This window comes from Pelophylax lessonae (genome assembly GCF_965119305.1).
Source record: "Pelophylax lessonae genome assembly, chromosome: 10".
Lineage (NCBI taxonomy): Eukaryota > Metazoa > Chordata > Amphibia > Anura > Ranidae > Pelophylax > Pelophylax lessonae.
Window position 1 is genome coordinate 14,029,086 of NC_138777.1, and position 15,947 is coordinate 14,045,032.

General features: G+C 39.1%; 1 protein-coding gene across 4 annotated transcripts in view; it reads right to left on the reverse strand.

Moving 5' to 3' along the window:
* The window catches only part of MICAL2 (microtubule associated monooxygenase, calponin and LIM domain containing 2), a 398,277-nt gene that overhangs the window by 122,180 nt on the left and 260,150 nt on the right, over window positions 1-15,947 (reverse strand). The window contains exons 28-29 of one of the 4 annotated variants that reach the window (XM_082270279.1): window positions 11,678-11,730; window positions 8,252-8,482 (exon numbers count right to left, since the gene is read on the reverse strand). The exons of 2 other annotated variants lie outside the window; for them this stretch is intronic. In XM_082270279.1, the coding sequence (XP_082126405.1) occupies window positions 11,690-11,730 (41 nt within the window). In that variant the 3' untranslated portion in view covers window positions 8,252-8,482; window positions 11,678-11,689. Of the gene's footprint in view, window positions 1-8,251; window positions 8,483-11,672; window positions 11,731-15,947 lie in introns of those variants that run through there. One more of the 4 variants, XM_082270278.1, reaches the window with a different exon arrangement.

The following is a 15,947-nucleotide window of genomic DNA, read 5'->3' on the forward strand; positions in this document are numbered from 1 at the left end:
TAATCTCTGTGTGGGGCGTCAGACGCATAGAGTTCTACGAGGTTTCTTTTTTTTTTTGAAGCACATGATTAGAGCCTGCGGCACTTATTGGCTTCAAAATGTTGGGCTGTGCCCCGAGTCCACCCAGTTGTGGTATAAGTGAATAGTGAATGAACATTTGCTATTGTCTTCCTGCTTCTCCTCTCGGGCCAATCAGGAAAGGAAGCGGGTCCTAAGACCATATTGGCCGGGAGGAGAAGCGACCGAATTGGTCGGGAGGAGAAGCCGGAGAAACTGCCCGCGACCCGGATGGGGTAGGTGCGGGGGTGGCGAGTGGGTGTGGGGGGGGGGAGTGGGGGGTTTGTTTGCTATCCCCCAAAAAGTTGAGCACTAGCCGCCACTGGACAGGAGCTTTGATTGGCATTCAGAGTGCTTTAAAAAAGCGTGTCCAATGCCACATTTTGAAGCAAGTGTAAATGAGCCCTAATATAGATCTGTGAAGCCATTGTTCCTTCTGAGTCCTTCATAGTTTTATCTGGGTTGACCCCTCGTGAAGGGGAGTGGTGATGCCCGCGAAACACTTTGGCTGTTTTTATGAATTTTTTTTACCATCAATTAAAGTTATCCTTAACCTTTTCATCTGGTTCTGGTCTGGTGCTCCTTTCTGTCTTTCTATGGTTTGAGCTAATGTTGGGTGCCCATCGTGGGAGGCCTTGCTGTGAAGGGAGCCGCCATACCAGAGCTATTGAGCTTGACTAAAGTTTTCCTTCATCTGACTACACACTCAAGTCTACAAGAACTTTGTGAATAAGGTGAAGCTCTACTGATTTTCATCATCCAATCGTATGCAAGCTAAAATGTTTTTTTTTTTTTTATTTCCTTGCACTTGATTAGGTGTTCTGGAAAGTGATTTTTCACCACGTTCAGTAAGCTTCGGAGAAAATAATTTTGCACTGTGCAACTTCCCATGTAAAGGAAACAGCCGATTAGCCTTTACAAAACTTTGTTACATCAGTATATATGTACAGTATATAGACAGACTGTGATTTTTTTCATACTTGCATAACATACATCTGTTGTTTTTCAGGCGTTCACCGCATCGGTTTTTCTTGTAGGAACGTCTCTCATACAAATGCCAATGGAACAGAGTTGACCGTTCTTCTCCCTGGAATGATCACAGAGCGCCTGTGATCCTTCTATATAGGAACACAGGTCTCTATGGTCATTTCACAAGCCACACCCCCCCCCCCACAGTTAGAATCACTCCCCTAGGCTCACATTTAACCCCTTGATCACCCACAATGTTAACCCCTTCCCTGCCAGGGTCATTATTACAGTAACAGTGCATATTTTAGCACTGATTACTGTAGTAATGTCACTGCTCCCCCAAAAGTGTCAAAAATGTCAGTTAGGGGTCTGATCTGTCCGCCGCAATGTCGCAGTCCTGCTAAAAATCACAGATTGCCACCATTACTAGTAAAAAAAAAAAAAAAAAAACAATAAAAATTACATAAATCTTTCCCGTAGTTAGTAGACACTATAACTTTTGCGCAAAACAATCAAAATACGCTTATTGCGATTTTTTTTACCAAAAATATGTAGCAGAAAACAAATTGGCCTAAAATGTTAAAAATTTAGATTCTTATTTATTTTATATAAAAAATATATATACAAAATATATTATATATATATATATATATATATATATATATAATGTACATATATATGTTATATAACAGAATGTGAAATAAGAATATTGTTTTTTTTTTTCAGAATTGTCGCTCTTTTTTTGTTTATAGCACAAAAAATAAAAATCACACAGGTGATCAAATAACCACCAAAAGAAAGCTCTGTTTGTGGGAAAAAATGAACATCAATTTTATTTAAGTACAGTGTCGCAGGACCGTGCAATTGTCCGTTAAATTAACGCAGTGCCGAATCCAGTTCTGGTCGCCAGTCCTCAGGAGGGATGTGTTGGAGCTGGAGAGAGTCCAGAGAAGGGCAACTAAACTAATTAGGGGATTGGAGGACCTTAATTATGAAGAGCGTCTGCAATCGCTTGATTTATTCTCCCTGGAGAAGAGACGCCTGAGAGGAGACATGATAGCAATTTATAAATACCTCAATGGTGATCTCAGCATAGAAAAAAAGCTATTCAATCAAAAGGATTGCATGAGGACAATGCGATTAGAAGAGAAGCATTTTAACCTCAGGCAACGCAGGGGATTCTTTATTGTTAGGGCTACAAGATTGTGGAATTCTCTACCACAAGAGGTGGTGTCTGCGGGAAGTATGGTGGCTTTCAAAAGACTCTTAGACGTACATCTCAAGGATCAGAACATTCAGGGCTATGAGAGATGAGTACGGCCACACACACCTACACAGGTTGAACTGGATGGACTATTGTCTTTATTCAACCTCAACTACTATGTAACTATATGTAACTATGAATCGCAAAATATGGCCTGGTCATTAAGGGGGGAAACCTTCCGGTCCAGAAGTGGTTAATTGCCAAGAAGATAAAAGCAAAACATAAACCAAATTCATAGTACCAGGAAATAAAATAAGGAAAAAGAGGAAATAAAAGCATACAATTCAACAATTTTCAGAGGTGGCTCTAGAAAAGGAGAAAAAAAATAGAACAAAAGAGTAAATAAATTCTAGCAGAGGCTTTTTAGGAAGCATATGACCTAACACACATATCTTTATAATGTTTTTTATTGCTTCATCAGTCCAACCTACAGCGAAGGGTGTGCACCCTCCAGTCAGTAACACTAGTAGGAAGATAAAGCCGGTTAAACGATATCTTGGAACAATCTACAGTTCATGTTTCAATGGTTGTAAACTGAAGGTGTATTGTCTCTTTGTTATAAAATTGGTGCTATAAAATGAACTCAAGTTAAACATTAAACTTGAAATTATGTTCACAACTGAGTTTGCGCTTAAACCTTCACCTGGTATAATCAAGTACGCACTTACTTTTTATTATGTATGATATGTATTTTTTGTTTTAGTTAGGTTGCTGAGAATATAAATTGTATACAAACACAAATTGTAACTAAAACAAAGACAGCAACAAAATGAGTCTTCGCATATTCTGATTTTTTTCCATTTAAAATTAAATTTTTAAACATCCTATGATAAAAATGAAAAGCCAATGAAGAATAATGGCTGAACAAACAGGAAGTAGAGCCAAGTACAACATAATGTTGGCCAATTGGTAGCACACCCATAAGTAATACTACAACACCACAAAAGAACCTTTGAAATGGACTTCATCTGTACTCAAATGTTAAAACACTATAATTTTTATTAATATCAATACTGTATATAAAAGTCTTGGCCCTATAAAAATTCCACATTAGCACAACATGTCTTTTCGCAAATACAGTCCCTTAAAAAAAAAGTATTCATACCAGGGGCGTAACTACAGGGGTTGCAGGGGTTGCAATCGCTACCGGGCCCCATGCTCCAGGGGGCCCGGTAGCAAACCAGTGGGTGAACTTCTAGGATCTCAAAGGTCACACTTGCGACCGGGCCCTGGCATTTCACCACTGTGGGGAGGCCCCAAGATTGCAGGAAGGGGGCCCACTGCAGAACTTGTGAAAGAATCCTGATGCGGGACCATAATAAAAGGCCATGCAATGAGATTAAAGAGCCCCAGGATTAGTGGGAAGAGCCCCGGGCTTGAAGGGAAGGGCCCCGGCCAGGGGTCTGGGGGGCCCTTCATGGTTTCTTGCATTGGGGCCCTGAAGGTTCTAGTTACGCCTCTGATTCATACCCCTTGAAATTTTCCACATTTTGTCATGTCACAACCAAAAACGTAAATGTATTTTATTGGCATTTTATTTGATAGACCGACACAAAGTGGCACAAAGTAGTGAAGTGGAAGGAAAATGATAAATGGTTTTCAAAAATGTTACCAATAAATATGTGAAAAGTGTGGCGTGCATTTGTATTCACCCCCCGGAGTCAATACTTTGTAGAACCGCCTTTCCCTGCAATTACAGCTGCAAGTTTTTTTTTGGGGACGTCTCTACCAGCTTTGCACATCTAGAGAGGGACATTTTTGCCCATTCTTCTTTGCAAAATAATTAAATCTCTGTCAGATTGGATGGAGAATGTCTGTGAACAGCAATTTCCAAGCCTTGCCACAGATTCTCAACTGGATTTAATTCTGAACTTTGACTGGGCCATTCTGACACATGAATATGCTTTGATTTAAACCATTCCTTTGTAGCTCTGGCTGTATGTTTCGGGTCGTTGTCCTGCTGGAAGGACAGTCAAGGGGTATGAATACTTTTTCGAGGCACTGTATAAACATTTCCATTTCTCATGGAAAGCCTAGCACCTTTAAGACTAGACATACTGTACAATACAGTTTTCATTAACAGGTATTACATCAGAGTGTATGTTTCTCCATTTTACATCAACACATTTCACAGACTTTAATCCACCTCCTCAGGATCACATTAGATACAATGCAACAATAAAAATAAGATTGCAAAGCAATTACAGAAAAATATCCTAAACTGCTTCTGGATTTTCCCCATTAATGACCAGGTCATATTTTGGGATTCGGCACTGCGTTATTTTAAGGGACAATTGCGCGATAGTGCGACGCTGTACCCAAATAAAATTAATGTCTTTTTTTCCCCACAAACAGAGCTTTCTTTTGGTGGTATTTGATTACCTCTGTGATTTAAAATTGTTTGCGCTATAAACAAAAAAATAACGACAATTCTGGAAAAAAAAACAATATTTTTCACATTCTGCTATATAACATTCCCAAAAAAAAAAAATTTAAAAATCTAAATTTTTTAACATTTTAGGCCAATTTGTTTTCTGCTACATATTTTTGGTAAAAATAAATTGAAATAAGCGTATTTTGATTGGTTTGCGCAAAAGTTATCGCGTCTACTAACTATGGGAAAGATTTATGTCATTTTTATTATTTATTTATTTTTTTACTAGTAATGGCGGCGATCTGCGATTTTTAGCGGGACTGCGACATTGCGGCAGACAGATCGGACCCCTAACTGACATTTTTGACACTTTTGGGGGTACCAGTGACATTACTACAGTAATCAGTACTAAAAATATGCACTGTTACTGTAATAATGACACTGGCAGGGAAGGGGTTAACCCTGTGGGTGATCAAGGGGTTAAATGTGAGCCTAGGGGAGTGATTCTAACTGTATGGGGGATGGGCTTTTGAAATGATCACAGAGACCTGTGATCCTACATAGAAGGATCACAGGCACTCTGTGATCATTCCAGAGAGAAGAGCGGTCGGCTGTGTTTACAACAGCTGACCGTCCTTCTCTCTCAGCGGGGAGCGATCACGGTTGGTAGGCGGCAATCAGAGCCACCTGCCCTAAGCATCGGAGTCCCCGCTGACGAGTGGGGGCGGGAGCGCTGGCGGCGCGCGACCGACGTAGACCTACGCCGGTTTGCGCAGGTGAGGCTGCCTGCCTGAAGCAGTTAAGGATCATTGATATGTTTCAGCAGTATAAGTACATACCTGGTTACATGTCAATGTTAAAACAGAAAACTGTCTTTTCACTGGCTAGAGGATTCTAGAATCAGTGGGAGGAAAAGGAGGGCATGTAGCCTGAATATTTATGGGACTCCAGCCAATGCCTGCAGAGGTATGCCCAGTAGGTGGTGAGAGAGCCCATAAATAGTCTGAAGTCTGAGTAGCAGGGTGCAGAGTTCCTGGGTTCAGTCCTGCTGGAGGATAACCCTGTAAGGAAGGCTTTCCCTTTGGGGCAGATTTCCACAAGAAGCCATTAGGAAAACACCAAGGTCCCAGCTAGGATTAGCTGGAGGACCTATTTGCAAGCCTGAGTTTAAAGATCAAGTTGGGTCAGAAGAAGCTCCCTGGAGAGACCAGGAGGAAGTTTGTGGGAAAAAGTCCAGTTGTCCTATGGTGGTGTGAGTCTAAATCTAAGTTGCCACAAATGTCTGGCAGTGTTGAAATGTAAAGCTGGATACACACTATCCAACTTTTGTGGTTAGATTTCCTTCAGATTTACCTTTTCTATGTAGTGCAAGGGCCGGCCAGATTGCATACAAATTGAAAGTGTTTTGGTTTGACCCCATTTTATATGGTTTTGGTAAGTCTAAAGGAAAAAGTCACATTTTCACTGGCAATTTGTACACTTGTAGAGAAAGCAAGAAAATAGAAGCAAAGTTGGGACTTTAGCCAATAAGGAAGGAGAGTCCCGTATGGCGTGAGAGACTTGTGGACATCGCTGGACAGAGATGGGGCTCAGGTAAGTATTAGGGGGTGCTGGGGAGGCTGCTACACACATAAGGCTTTTTATCTTAATGCATAGAATGCACCTTCTGCCTTTACAACTCCATTAAACTCTGGAAGGAGTACAAGTCACCATCAGCATAGAGATCTTTTGGGACAATGCTTTTTTATACTGTGCAGCCAAAAAGTTAATGAGTCCTCAAGTTATTAAGTTCTACAGTTTATTGTGGTATCCTATACTCCCTCTACCTATCCAAGTTTATTGTTCCCAATAAAAACCCAAAAAGAGACTCCTAAATTTGTTCCATGGAGCCAGTGAAAGAATTACGAAAATTATATGTGCCTGGTTGTGTTCTAAGTGGGGAAATATGACTGCATTCACCAGTGGTTCCTAAGGGGGTTTGCAACACTGTTATAATACCTATTACCAGACATGGGAGTAAGTCACACATGTGCAAGTCACAAGCAAGTCTCAAATCTTAACCTTCAAGTCTCAAGCAAGTCCCAAGTTACTGTGGCGAAAAGCAAGCAAGTCAAGTCGAGTCCCTGCTAGAAGTCAAGTCAAGTCAAGTCATTTATTTTGGTCAAGTCACAAATCAAGTCAAAATACGGATCTACCCCAATTTTCATTTTTAAATCAGTAAAAGTCAGTGGTCAGGAAAGGTTTTCTTTTATTTTCAACATTAACAAAACTGCTTAGTGCTTTTTTCTTGGCATATTAAAGAAACACTTTAAATGCCCAAACAGCTCAAAATCCTTCGTCCGGTCATGTTTCAACACCACAAAAACATGTCAAGTATTTCCATTGTTAAACAGCCAGTGTCCTAAAAATCAGAACACACTGAGGTGTTTTAAGTGACTGTGGTGTCAGAAACATAACAGGCACATTCATTTTGCTTTAACACATCTTGAGAAAATGCAAATATTTAATAACTTAAAAAAGTAAAGTCATTTCGAGTCATAGGTCTCAAGTCAAAGTCAAGTCTCAAGTCATGAATACCAAGTCAAAGTCAAGTCGAGTCTTTTATTCATTTTAGTCAAGCAAGTCTCAAGTCCTCAAACTGGTGACTTAAGTCAAGTCATGTGACTCGAGTCCCCCACCTCTGCCTACTACAGAAAACTGTAATGTATATCTAGTCTGTTACAGATGCTGGGCTTTCAATGAGAAACGGAAATGTTTACATTTGTGAACAGACATGTACACTAATATACAATTTTTTTTAAGTCTAAGACCCCTTTCACACGATCGGACCAATCGGGTCCGCCTGTCTGTTTTTCAGGTGGACCCGATCAGGCCACCCATTGACCTCTATGGGGAGGCGGATGTTGTCCGCTGACACCCGCCTGGCATCCGATCCGACAAGATCCGCTGAAAACAGACGCATGGCGATACGTTCGACATCCGTCCATTGGGTCGGATTGGATGAAAACAGACAGGCTGTCCATTTTCATCTGATCTCCCCATAGAGAAGAGCAGGACTCCGACAGGCCCGTCTCTGCGCAGTGAGCAGAGACGGACCTGTCATCCACCTGCTCAGCGGGAATCAACGGATTCAAAACTGATCAAAACTGTGAAAGGGGCCTAATGGTTTTTTAATACATTGATATAAATAAATGTTTATTAACTTTATTCAGTACCGGTAAAGTATGTTTCAAAAGTCCTTTTGTGGTGAGAAGGTTGAGCCAAGAGTAAAAGGGAAGCCATTTTGAACTGGTCATCAGTAGAAGATATTGCACAACACAAGAATTGCACAATACTGAGCAGTGATGAAGCATAGCTCAGGGTCCAAAGAGCGTTGGGCCTCTGCTGGTCAGACTTCAAAATTGTCCAGAAGATGATAGAAGAATGGTTGGCACACTATGAACACTCAACTCTTCGATTGTTTCTGATTTTTATTCTCATTTTAACATAAAGTTGTTTGTGTCATGAAAAACATGGTTCCATTAAAAAAAAAAAAAAAAATCATGAAAAACAAGGATGAAAAACGAATCAAAGAAACAAAACCAAAGTAATTAAAGAATGAATGCATTTATTCTTGTTTACAAATCAAAGGCCATTGGATTGAACACAATTTGTCGTATGTTCCATACATACATGACAACAATTTTCAGACACATGGATAGGAAAAAACAAAAAAACTTCACTTTATGTGAAAAAGCATATGGCTTAAGATCCTATGCAATTGCCTTCCCCCAAAAACACAAGGGGGAGCAGAGGAAAAAAATCCATTTGGGAAGAGTCTGAAACAGAAGAAAAATACAAAGATAGAGATGGAGCAAAGGTGGGTTGTTTGCAACGAGCAACATGGGTTATGGAACATGCAGATTTCAAAAACAGCTCCGGACAGATTAACGTGCAACTCACAGAGGTCAACACAATTAAGCGATGCATACAGATGGCAACAGTGCTAGGCTCAATTTCGAGAAAGTTTGCGTATGCTTTTAATTTCCTACAACTTGTTATTATGGAACTGATTAACAAGGATTATCAGTTTCTATATTAAGTTGAACAAACACCCAAATCTACCACATAGCACAGGTTCTTCAGACATGGCCATATGTCAACCAGACCAAAGACTAGCGCTGTACTTGATCACCATGGGATAAAAGAAGTTTGCAGATGCTTTTAATTTTCTACATCTTTTTGGAACTGGTTTATATGGATTACCAATTTCTACTTTAGGTTGAACAAACACCCAAATCTACCACATATATAGGTTCTTCAAACATGGCCATTTGTCAACCAGACCAAAGACGTTAGTGTTGTACTTGATTTCCATGGGATAAAGTACAGTATATTTCAACCACCAGCCAGAAGTCTTTTTTGGTGCTCCAAAGCTAGAAGTTATGAAGCAATGTTGGGCATTATGGTAAATTATTGATGCATGCTCAATTAAATCAATTATTTGAGTCTCTGTGCCTTCTTCCCACTTTACTTTAATTTGACCCTTTTAGTTATAAGAGCTGAAATAGCTTTAAAGGTCTGGCTGTTAGAGGATTATTTTTTACCAGGCCTTAAAAAAGACCAACAATCCACTATTAGACCAAACGTTCTATAGCAATGACAAAACTCCAAGTCTACAAGGACTTATAGAAAAATATTTTGTCTAAAAGATGTTTAGAATCAAGTCAACTTGGGAATCGGTGGCATAAACTCAACTTGGGAATCGGTGGCATAAACTCAACTTGGGAATCGGTGGCATAAGCTAAACAAATCGATAACTCAAGATTGTCAAAATCCAAAGACGTAGAGTAGCCTTTCTCAACCACAGTTCCGTGGAACCCTAAGGTTCATCCCAAGGTTGCTAGGGATTCCTTGAGCTGTGGCTGATTGACCTTCCATCTTATGGTGCCTGCATAGTTTGGGGCCCAACACTACTTGACTGAGCCAGTAGCATGACACCAATGATCTTCTTAGCTGTCCGTAAAGGTGGCATTCTGATACTACTATAAGGGGGGCATACTTGCTACCGGCCACCAATGTAAGGAGCATTCTTCCCACTGACCACCAATGTAAGGGGAGCATTTTTCCCACTGGCCCTGATTGAATAATTTTAGCTGGGATTCCCCAAAACATGATAACTATTTAAAGGGCTCTGTAAAGGTGGCATTCTGATCATAAGGGGGGACATGCTTGCTACTGGGCACCAATGTTAGGGGCATTTTCCCACTGGGCATCAATGTAAGGTGGCATTCTTATCACCCTTGTAAGGGGGACATGCTTGCTACTGGCCACCAATGTAAAGGCATTTTTCCCACTAGCCCTGATTGAATAATTTTAGCTGGTATTCTCCAAGACCCGATAATTATTTAAAGGGTTCTTCTGTAAAGTTGGCATTCTGATCACCACTAAAAGGGGGGCATGCTTACTACTGGCCACCAATGTAAGGGGCATTTTCCCACTGACCATCTATATAAGGTGGCATTCATATCCCCATTGTAAGGAGGGCATGCTTTTACTGGCCACCAATGTAGGGGGCATTTTTCCCACTAGCCCTGATTGGATAATTTTAGCTTGTATTCTCCAAGACCCGATAATCATTCACAGGGTTCTTCTGTATAGGTGGCATTCTGATCGCCACTGTAGGGGGGTATGCTTTCTTCTGGCCACCGATGTAAGAGGCATTTCTCCTACTGACCATCAAAGTAAAGGGGCATTTCTCCCACTGGCCACCAATGCAAGGGACATTTTTCCCACTGGTAACCAATATAAGGGGCTTTCTTCCCACTGGCCCTAATTCAACAATTTAAGCTGGGATTCTCTAGGACCAGATAATTATTTAAAGGGTTCTTCTGTAAAGGTGCCATTCTGATTGCCACTATAGGGGGCTATGCTTGCTTCTGGCTACTGATGTAAGGGGCATTTTTCCTACTGACCATCAAAGTAAGGGGCATTTTTCCCACTGGTCACCAATATAATGAGCATTTTTCCTACTGACCATCAATGTAAAGGGCATTTTCCCCACTGGCCACCAATGTAAGGGGTATTTTTCCCACTGGTAACCAATATAAGGAGCATTTTCCCCGCTGGTCACCAATATAAGGAGCATTTTCCAACTGGTCACCAATATAAGGGGCATTTTTCCCACTGACCACCAATGTAAGGGGGCTTTCTTCCCTTTGGCCACCAATGTAAGGGTCAACCTGTGGTTGAAGGAAAGAATGTTCCATATTCTATGGCCAGGCTTTATCTACAATCAGTGATTTCCTTCACAGGAAAATATATGAAAACAGTCAAATATCTGTTAAGAAATCTCAAATGATCCTGACGGTAGACATTAAAAATGGTCAAACTAATCAATCAGAAATGATTAAAAGGACCCTCAATTTACCGGTTGTGTTGTTTAATTGTTTCAAAAATGGAAACATTAAAAGCATTTTGGAGTCTTTCATGCTTCTAAAAATGGAGAAAACCATAAACGATGGAAAAAAAAAACTTCTTTGCGTTCCTTATTGTGTATGGACCATAACGTTAAATTATGGCCACCATCCAAGTAGACCGTCTATCTGATATTCTACGACACTCCTTAAATCCTCTGGAAACACAACAGCCTGTCTCTGCTCAGTTGACCAATAAAAAGTATCAAACTTCCCTAGAGACTTATAAATACCTCCCCCCCCCCCTTTTTTTACAAGTTTTTCACACATCGTAAGCAACATCATTAGTAGCAACAAGGCACAGGCAGGCATGAATTATTGATTACAGGACACACACTATTGGTATAATGTTATTGGCCTATTAAGTGAGAGGTGAGTAGTTTGGATTATAAATACCAGACGAACACAAATTGCTCCATAACAGTTAAAACACACAGCACAGGATGCAAAACGCGTTAGCTTTAAATAAATGTTTTTTTTTTTTAAATGAGGTTAAAAGTATTTTTGCAGTATTAGTTACACACTTTGGAAGACGGTAAGCAAGAAAAATCACCTTACGGTAGCAAAACGTCAGCCAACTAGTGGGCGTAGAACTGGAATGTGAGAAGGAACTAAAGACGAAGAAGACAGGAAGAGGAGGTTGAGAAAAGGAAGAAAACAGCTGGAGGAAAAAGGCTGAATGGTTTTTTTTGAAAGTCAGAGTCATTCAGAGAGGTCAGATCAATGCTCAAACAGATTTTTTCACTGCAGAAATGAAATTGTTTCCAAAAGCAAGTTAAGAAAATAAGAACATCACGGATTTAATTTCAGAAGAATTTCTCTGACTTAATTTCCACTTCACTGAAATTGTCAAACCTCTGAAATGTCTATCAATAATTAATTTGTAGCATTGTGAATAAAAACATTATAATTTAAATATTTGAAATGCAGAGGGCGCCCTCTAAAGGCACATGGAAGTGGAAATTTGTTTTTTTTTGGCAATTTGGCAGTTAAATCTCAAACAAAATTAAAATTTTTCTTAAAAAAACAGAACAAATACCCATCAGCTGCAAATCTCATAGCATTAAACAAAGTCAAGCAGTTACATTTAAAACAGAAAATTCAGAACAGGGATGAGCAACATGTGACCACAATACAGAACTGCACGTCCCAAAATACTATTCCTTAAAGGTCACATTTTGCACTCCCTTGTCCCAGAACCTCTAAATTAAAAGGAAGCTTAAAAACATTTTTCTTTTCTTTTTTTTTTGTACAATTTAAACACTTTTTTTGTACAATTTTTTTTTTTTTATTCAACTTTGTGCAAATCTTGAGAAAATTATTTTTATGCCCCCTTTTTTAAATTGTGCGAAATATGAAGACAAGCATTTCAAATTAAGTCATCCATAAAAAAAAATATTAAAAAGTACAAATTCAAAGCAATTAAACAACCGCTAGTTAGAAAAAAAAATACAAAAAAGTACTAAATTATATCAAATTAGTGTTAAAAAAAAAAAAAAAAATGTGGCATTGCATCCTCACTTATATGTGAGTGAGTAATTATGCAGTAATAGGCACAGCAGGTCAGAACAGAACCAGCAATTATGAAATGTAAAAATATATTCAGCTAATTTTTGGTCAATCTTTTCTTTTTTTGGATATTTGCCAAAGGTTAGACACATGTTTTGGCCAGGTCTCAGTTTGTTTTAGTTTTCAAGATGCATCAGATAATTTTTGTTTTATAATATTATGTATTATAATATTATTATGTATTATATTAGAGAGTTAGCGCCGGTTCACACTACCGCGACGCTACTTTAGGTGGCGACCTCCGAGGTCGCGGTGCGAGCAGCGCGCCGCGACCTCGGAGCGGCCGCCACGGACTTCATAACATTGAAGTCTATGGCGGTCGCCTCCTGGTCGCCCCAAAGAAGCTCCGGACCCTTTTTCTAAGTCGGAGTGACTTGTGTCGCTCCTATTAGAACGGGTCCGCAGCTTCCCTATGGGAGGCGACCTGCGGCGACCTGTGAGGCGACCAGGTCGCCTCACAGGTCGCCCTAGTGTGAACCGGCACTTACAGATCTGGAGACAACTCTAGCTTTGTATTCTTGGATATGTCAACAAGTACAGTAACTAGATAACAGAGATAACGTATCCAGAGTTTTGTTTCTCAACATTTCTTTTCCAGAATTATATCTTTCCTTCAATCATTACTAATGAATAATTGATCTTGTTAAAAAATATCCTTAGTTCAGGAAAAATTACTTGAATTTTTTTTAGAACCTCCAAAGTCCCAGTTCACATGACGTACCCAGAGCTTTGTGTCTCAACATTTAGATATTTTTTTGGTTTTTTGTTCAGAGTTATATTTTCCCTTCATCATTCTTTAATGATTTATTGAGATTTTTAAAAATATTCTTAGTTCAGGAAAAATGACTTGGAAATTTTAAAGAACTTCCCAAAATACTCTAGTTATGTATTTTTCGATATGTCATGGTAACTAGTTAACAGTTCACATGACTTATTGACTTATCCAGAGTTTTGTGTCTCAACATTTGTTTTCAAGAATTATATCTTTCCTTCAATCATTACTAATGAATAATTGATCTTGTTAAAAAATATCCTTAGTTCAGGAAAAATTACTTGAATTTTTTTTTTTAGAACCTCCAAAGTCCCAGTTCACATGACTTATCCAGAGCTTTGTGTCTCAACATTTAGATATTTTTTTCTTTTTTTGTTCAGAGTTATATTTTCCCTTCATCATTCTTTAAAGATTTATTGAGATTTTTAAAAATATTCTTAGTTCAGAAAAAATGACTTGGAAATTTTAAAGAACTTCCCAAAATACTCTAGTTATGTATTTTTCGATATGTCATGGTAACTAGTTAACAGTTCACATGACTTATTGACTTATCCAGAGTTTTGTGTCTCAGTATTTATATATATATATATATATATTTTTTTTTTTTTTCCCTCAATATTCCTAAATAGTATTGATATTGCTAAAAACATTCTTAGGTCAGGACCTAACCTATGTATTTTTTGATAGGTCATGGTAACTAGTTAACAGTTCACATGACTTATTGACTTATCCAGAGTTTTGTGTCTCAGCATTTATATGTGTATATATATATATATATATAAATATATATATATATATATATATATATACACACACACGCACACATATATATATATATATATATATATATATATATATATATATATATATATATTTTCCCTCAATATTCCTAAATAATATTGATATTGCTAAAAACATTCTTAGGTCAGGACCTAACCTTCCAAAATACTTTGGTGACTCCCAGCTATGTATTCTTGGACATGTCAACTAGTAACTAGTTACCAGTTCACATGACTTATCCAGAGTTTTGTGTCTCAGCATTTATATCAATTTTTTTTATGTTTTGTTGTTCAGAATTATATATTTTTCCTTTATTATTCCCTAATGATTAATTGATATTGCAAAAAAATATTCTTAGTTCAGAAAAAATTACTGTGAATTATTTTTAATCTCCCAAAATACTTGCAGAACATATTGCTGCAAAAAAACAGAAAATTTCCTATCAAATACTTACCGTAATTTTCCTTTCCTGATGGACTCCATGGCAGCATATGTATGGGTTAGCCCTGCCTCCACTCCTCCCCTATAGGGCACCATAAATCTTTTCTCTGAGCCAGAGGTCGTATTTCGTAACTAGCCTACTCATGACTCTGGGAGGGAACTCCTGCTGCCATGGAGTCCATCAGTGAAGGAAAATTACGATAAGTATTTGATAAAAAAAATTCTGTTTTTTTTTACAGACTCCATGGCAGAATACGTATGGGAAATAACTAACCATACACACCCGGGTGGGCAATTGCAGAACCAAAGAAAAGGGTTTAACTGACACTGTCAACCGACAGGATTTGTAAACCAAAAAATAATGGAAGATAAAGAGGGCGACTATACACAATAATGAGCCATAAATGGCCGCCCTACCGATTACATTGGGAACCACATGCAGCAAAGCCGCCCAGGATGTGGGCACTCTCCTGGTCAAGTGAGCGGTCCCCATCCCCAAAGGAGCCAAGCCCTCGGCTCGGTGAGCCTGTCGCACGGCCCAGACAATCCATGCCACAATCGTCCTAGATGAGGCACGTTTCCCTTTGTTCTTTCCGGCAAAAAGAATGAACAGGCGTTCTGAAGCCTGAAGGAAGCTCTAGCTTGTAGATATAACTTCACAATATCTGAGAGATTCCTAGAACCAAAGGAAGGCACTGCTGAGAGTCAAACTCAGGATTCCCGGTTTACTAGACATGCACCATAACCAACTAAGCCACAGCGCGACCTCTCCCACGTCTAAAGGACGCAAGTTAGTATGCCAACGGTTGGCAGAACGATTTCTTGGTTCCCATGAAAAACTGATGTACCCTTGGTAATTGAGTCAAGCACAGGTATAAGCACCTCTTGAACTGGAAGAATGTTAAGAAAAGTTCTCCATGACCAGTGATTTAATGGAGACACCTGTAGCAGCTGCCCTCTGTCTTGGAACAGTAGGAGAAGAACATCCAAGTAACTATGCAGGCTATCCTTGCTTTGATAAAGACCTTAACAACCAATAAGATCCTTAAAACATACAGGGTGACAAGCAAGCTGGAGATGGTCTTGACCTATGGCGAACCGAAGGAACTTGTGGAAGTCTCCTACAATGGGCACATGAAAGTAAGCATCTTTAGGTCTATTGGAAATGAGCCAGTCACCTGACCGGACCCCCTATGATTTAGGGACAATGCTTACATCTTAAACTTCTCATTTTGATGAAAATTGGTTTAGGTGCGCGAGGTCTAA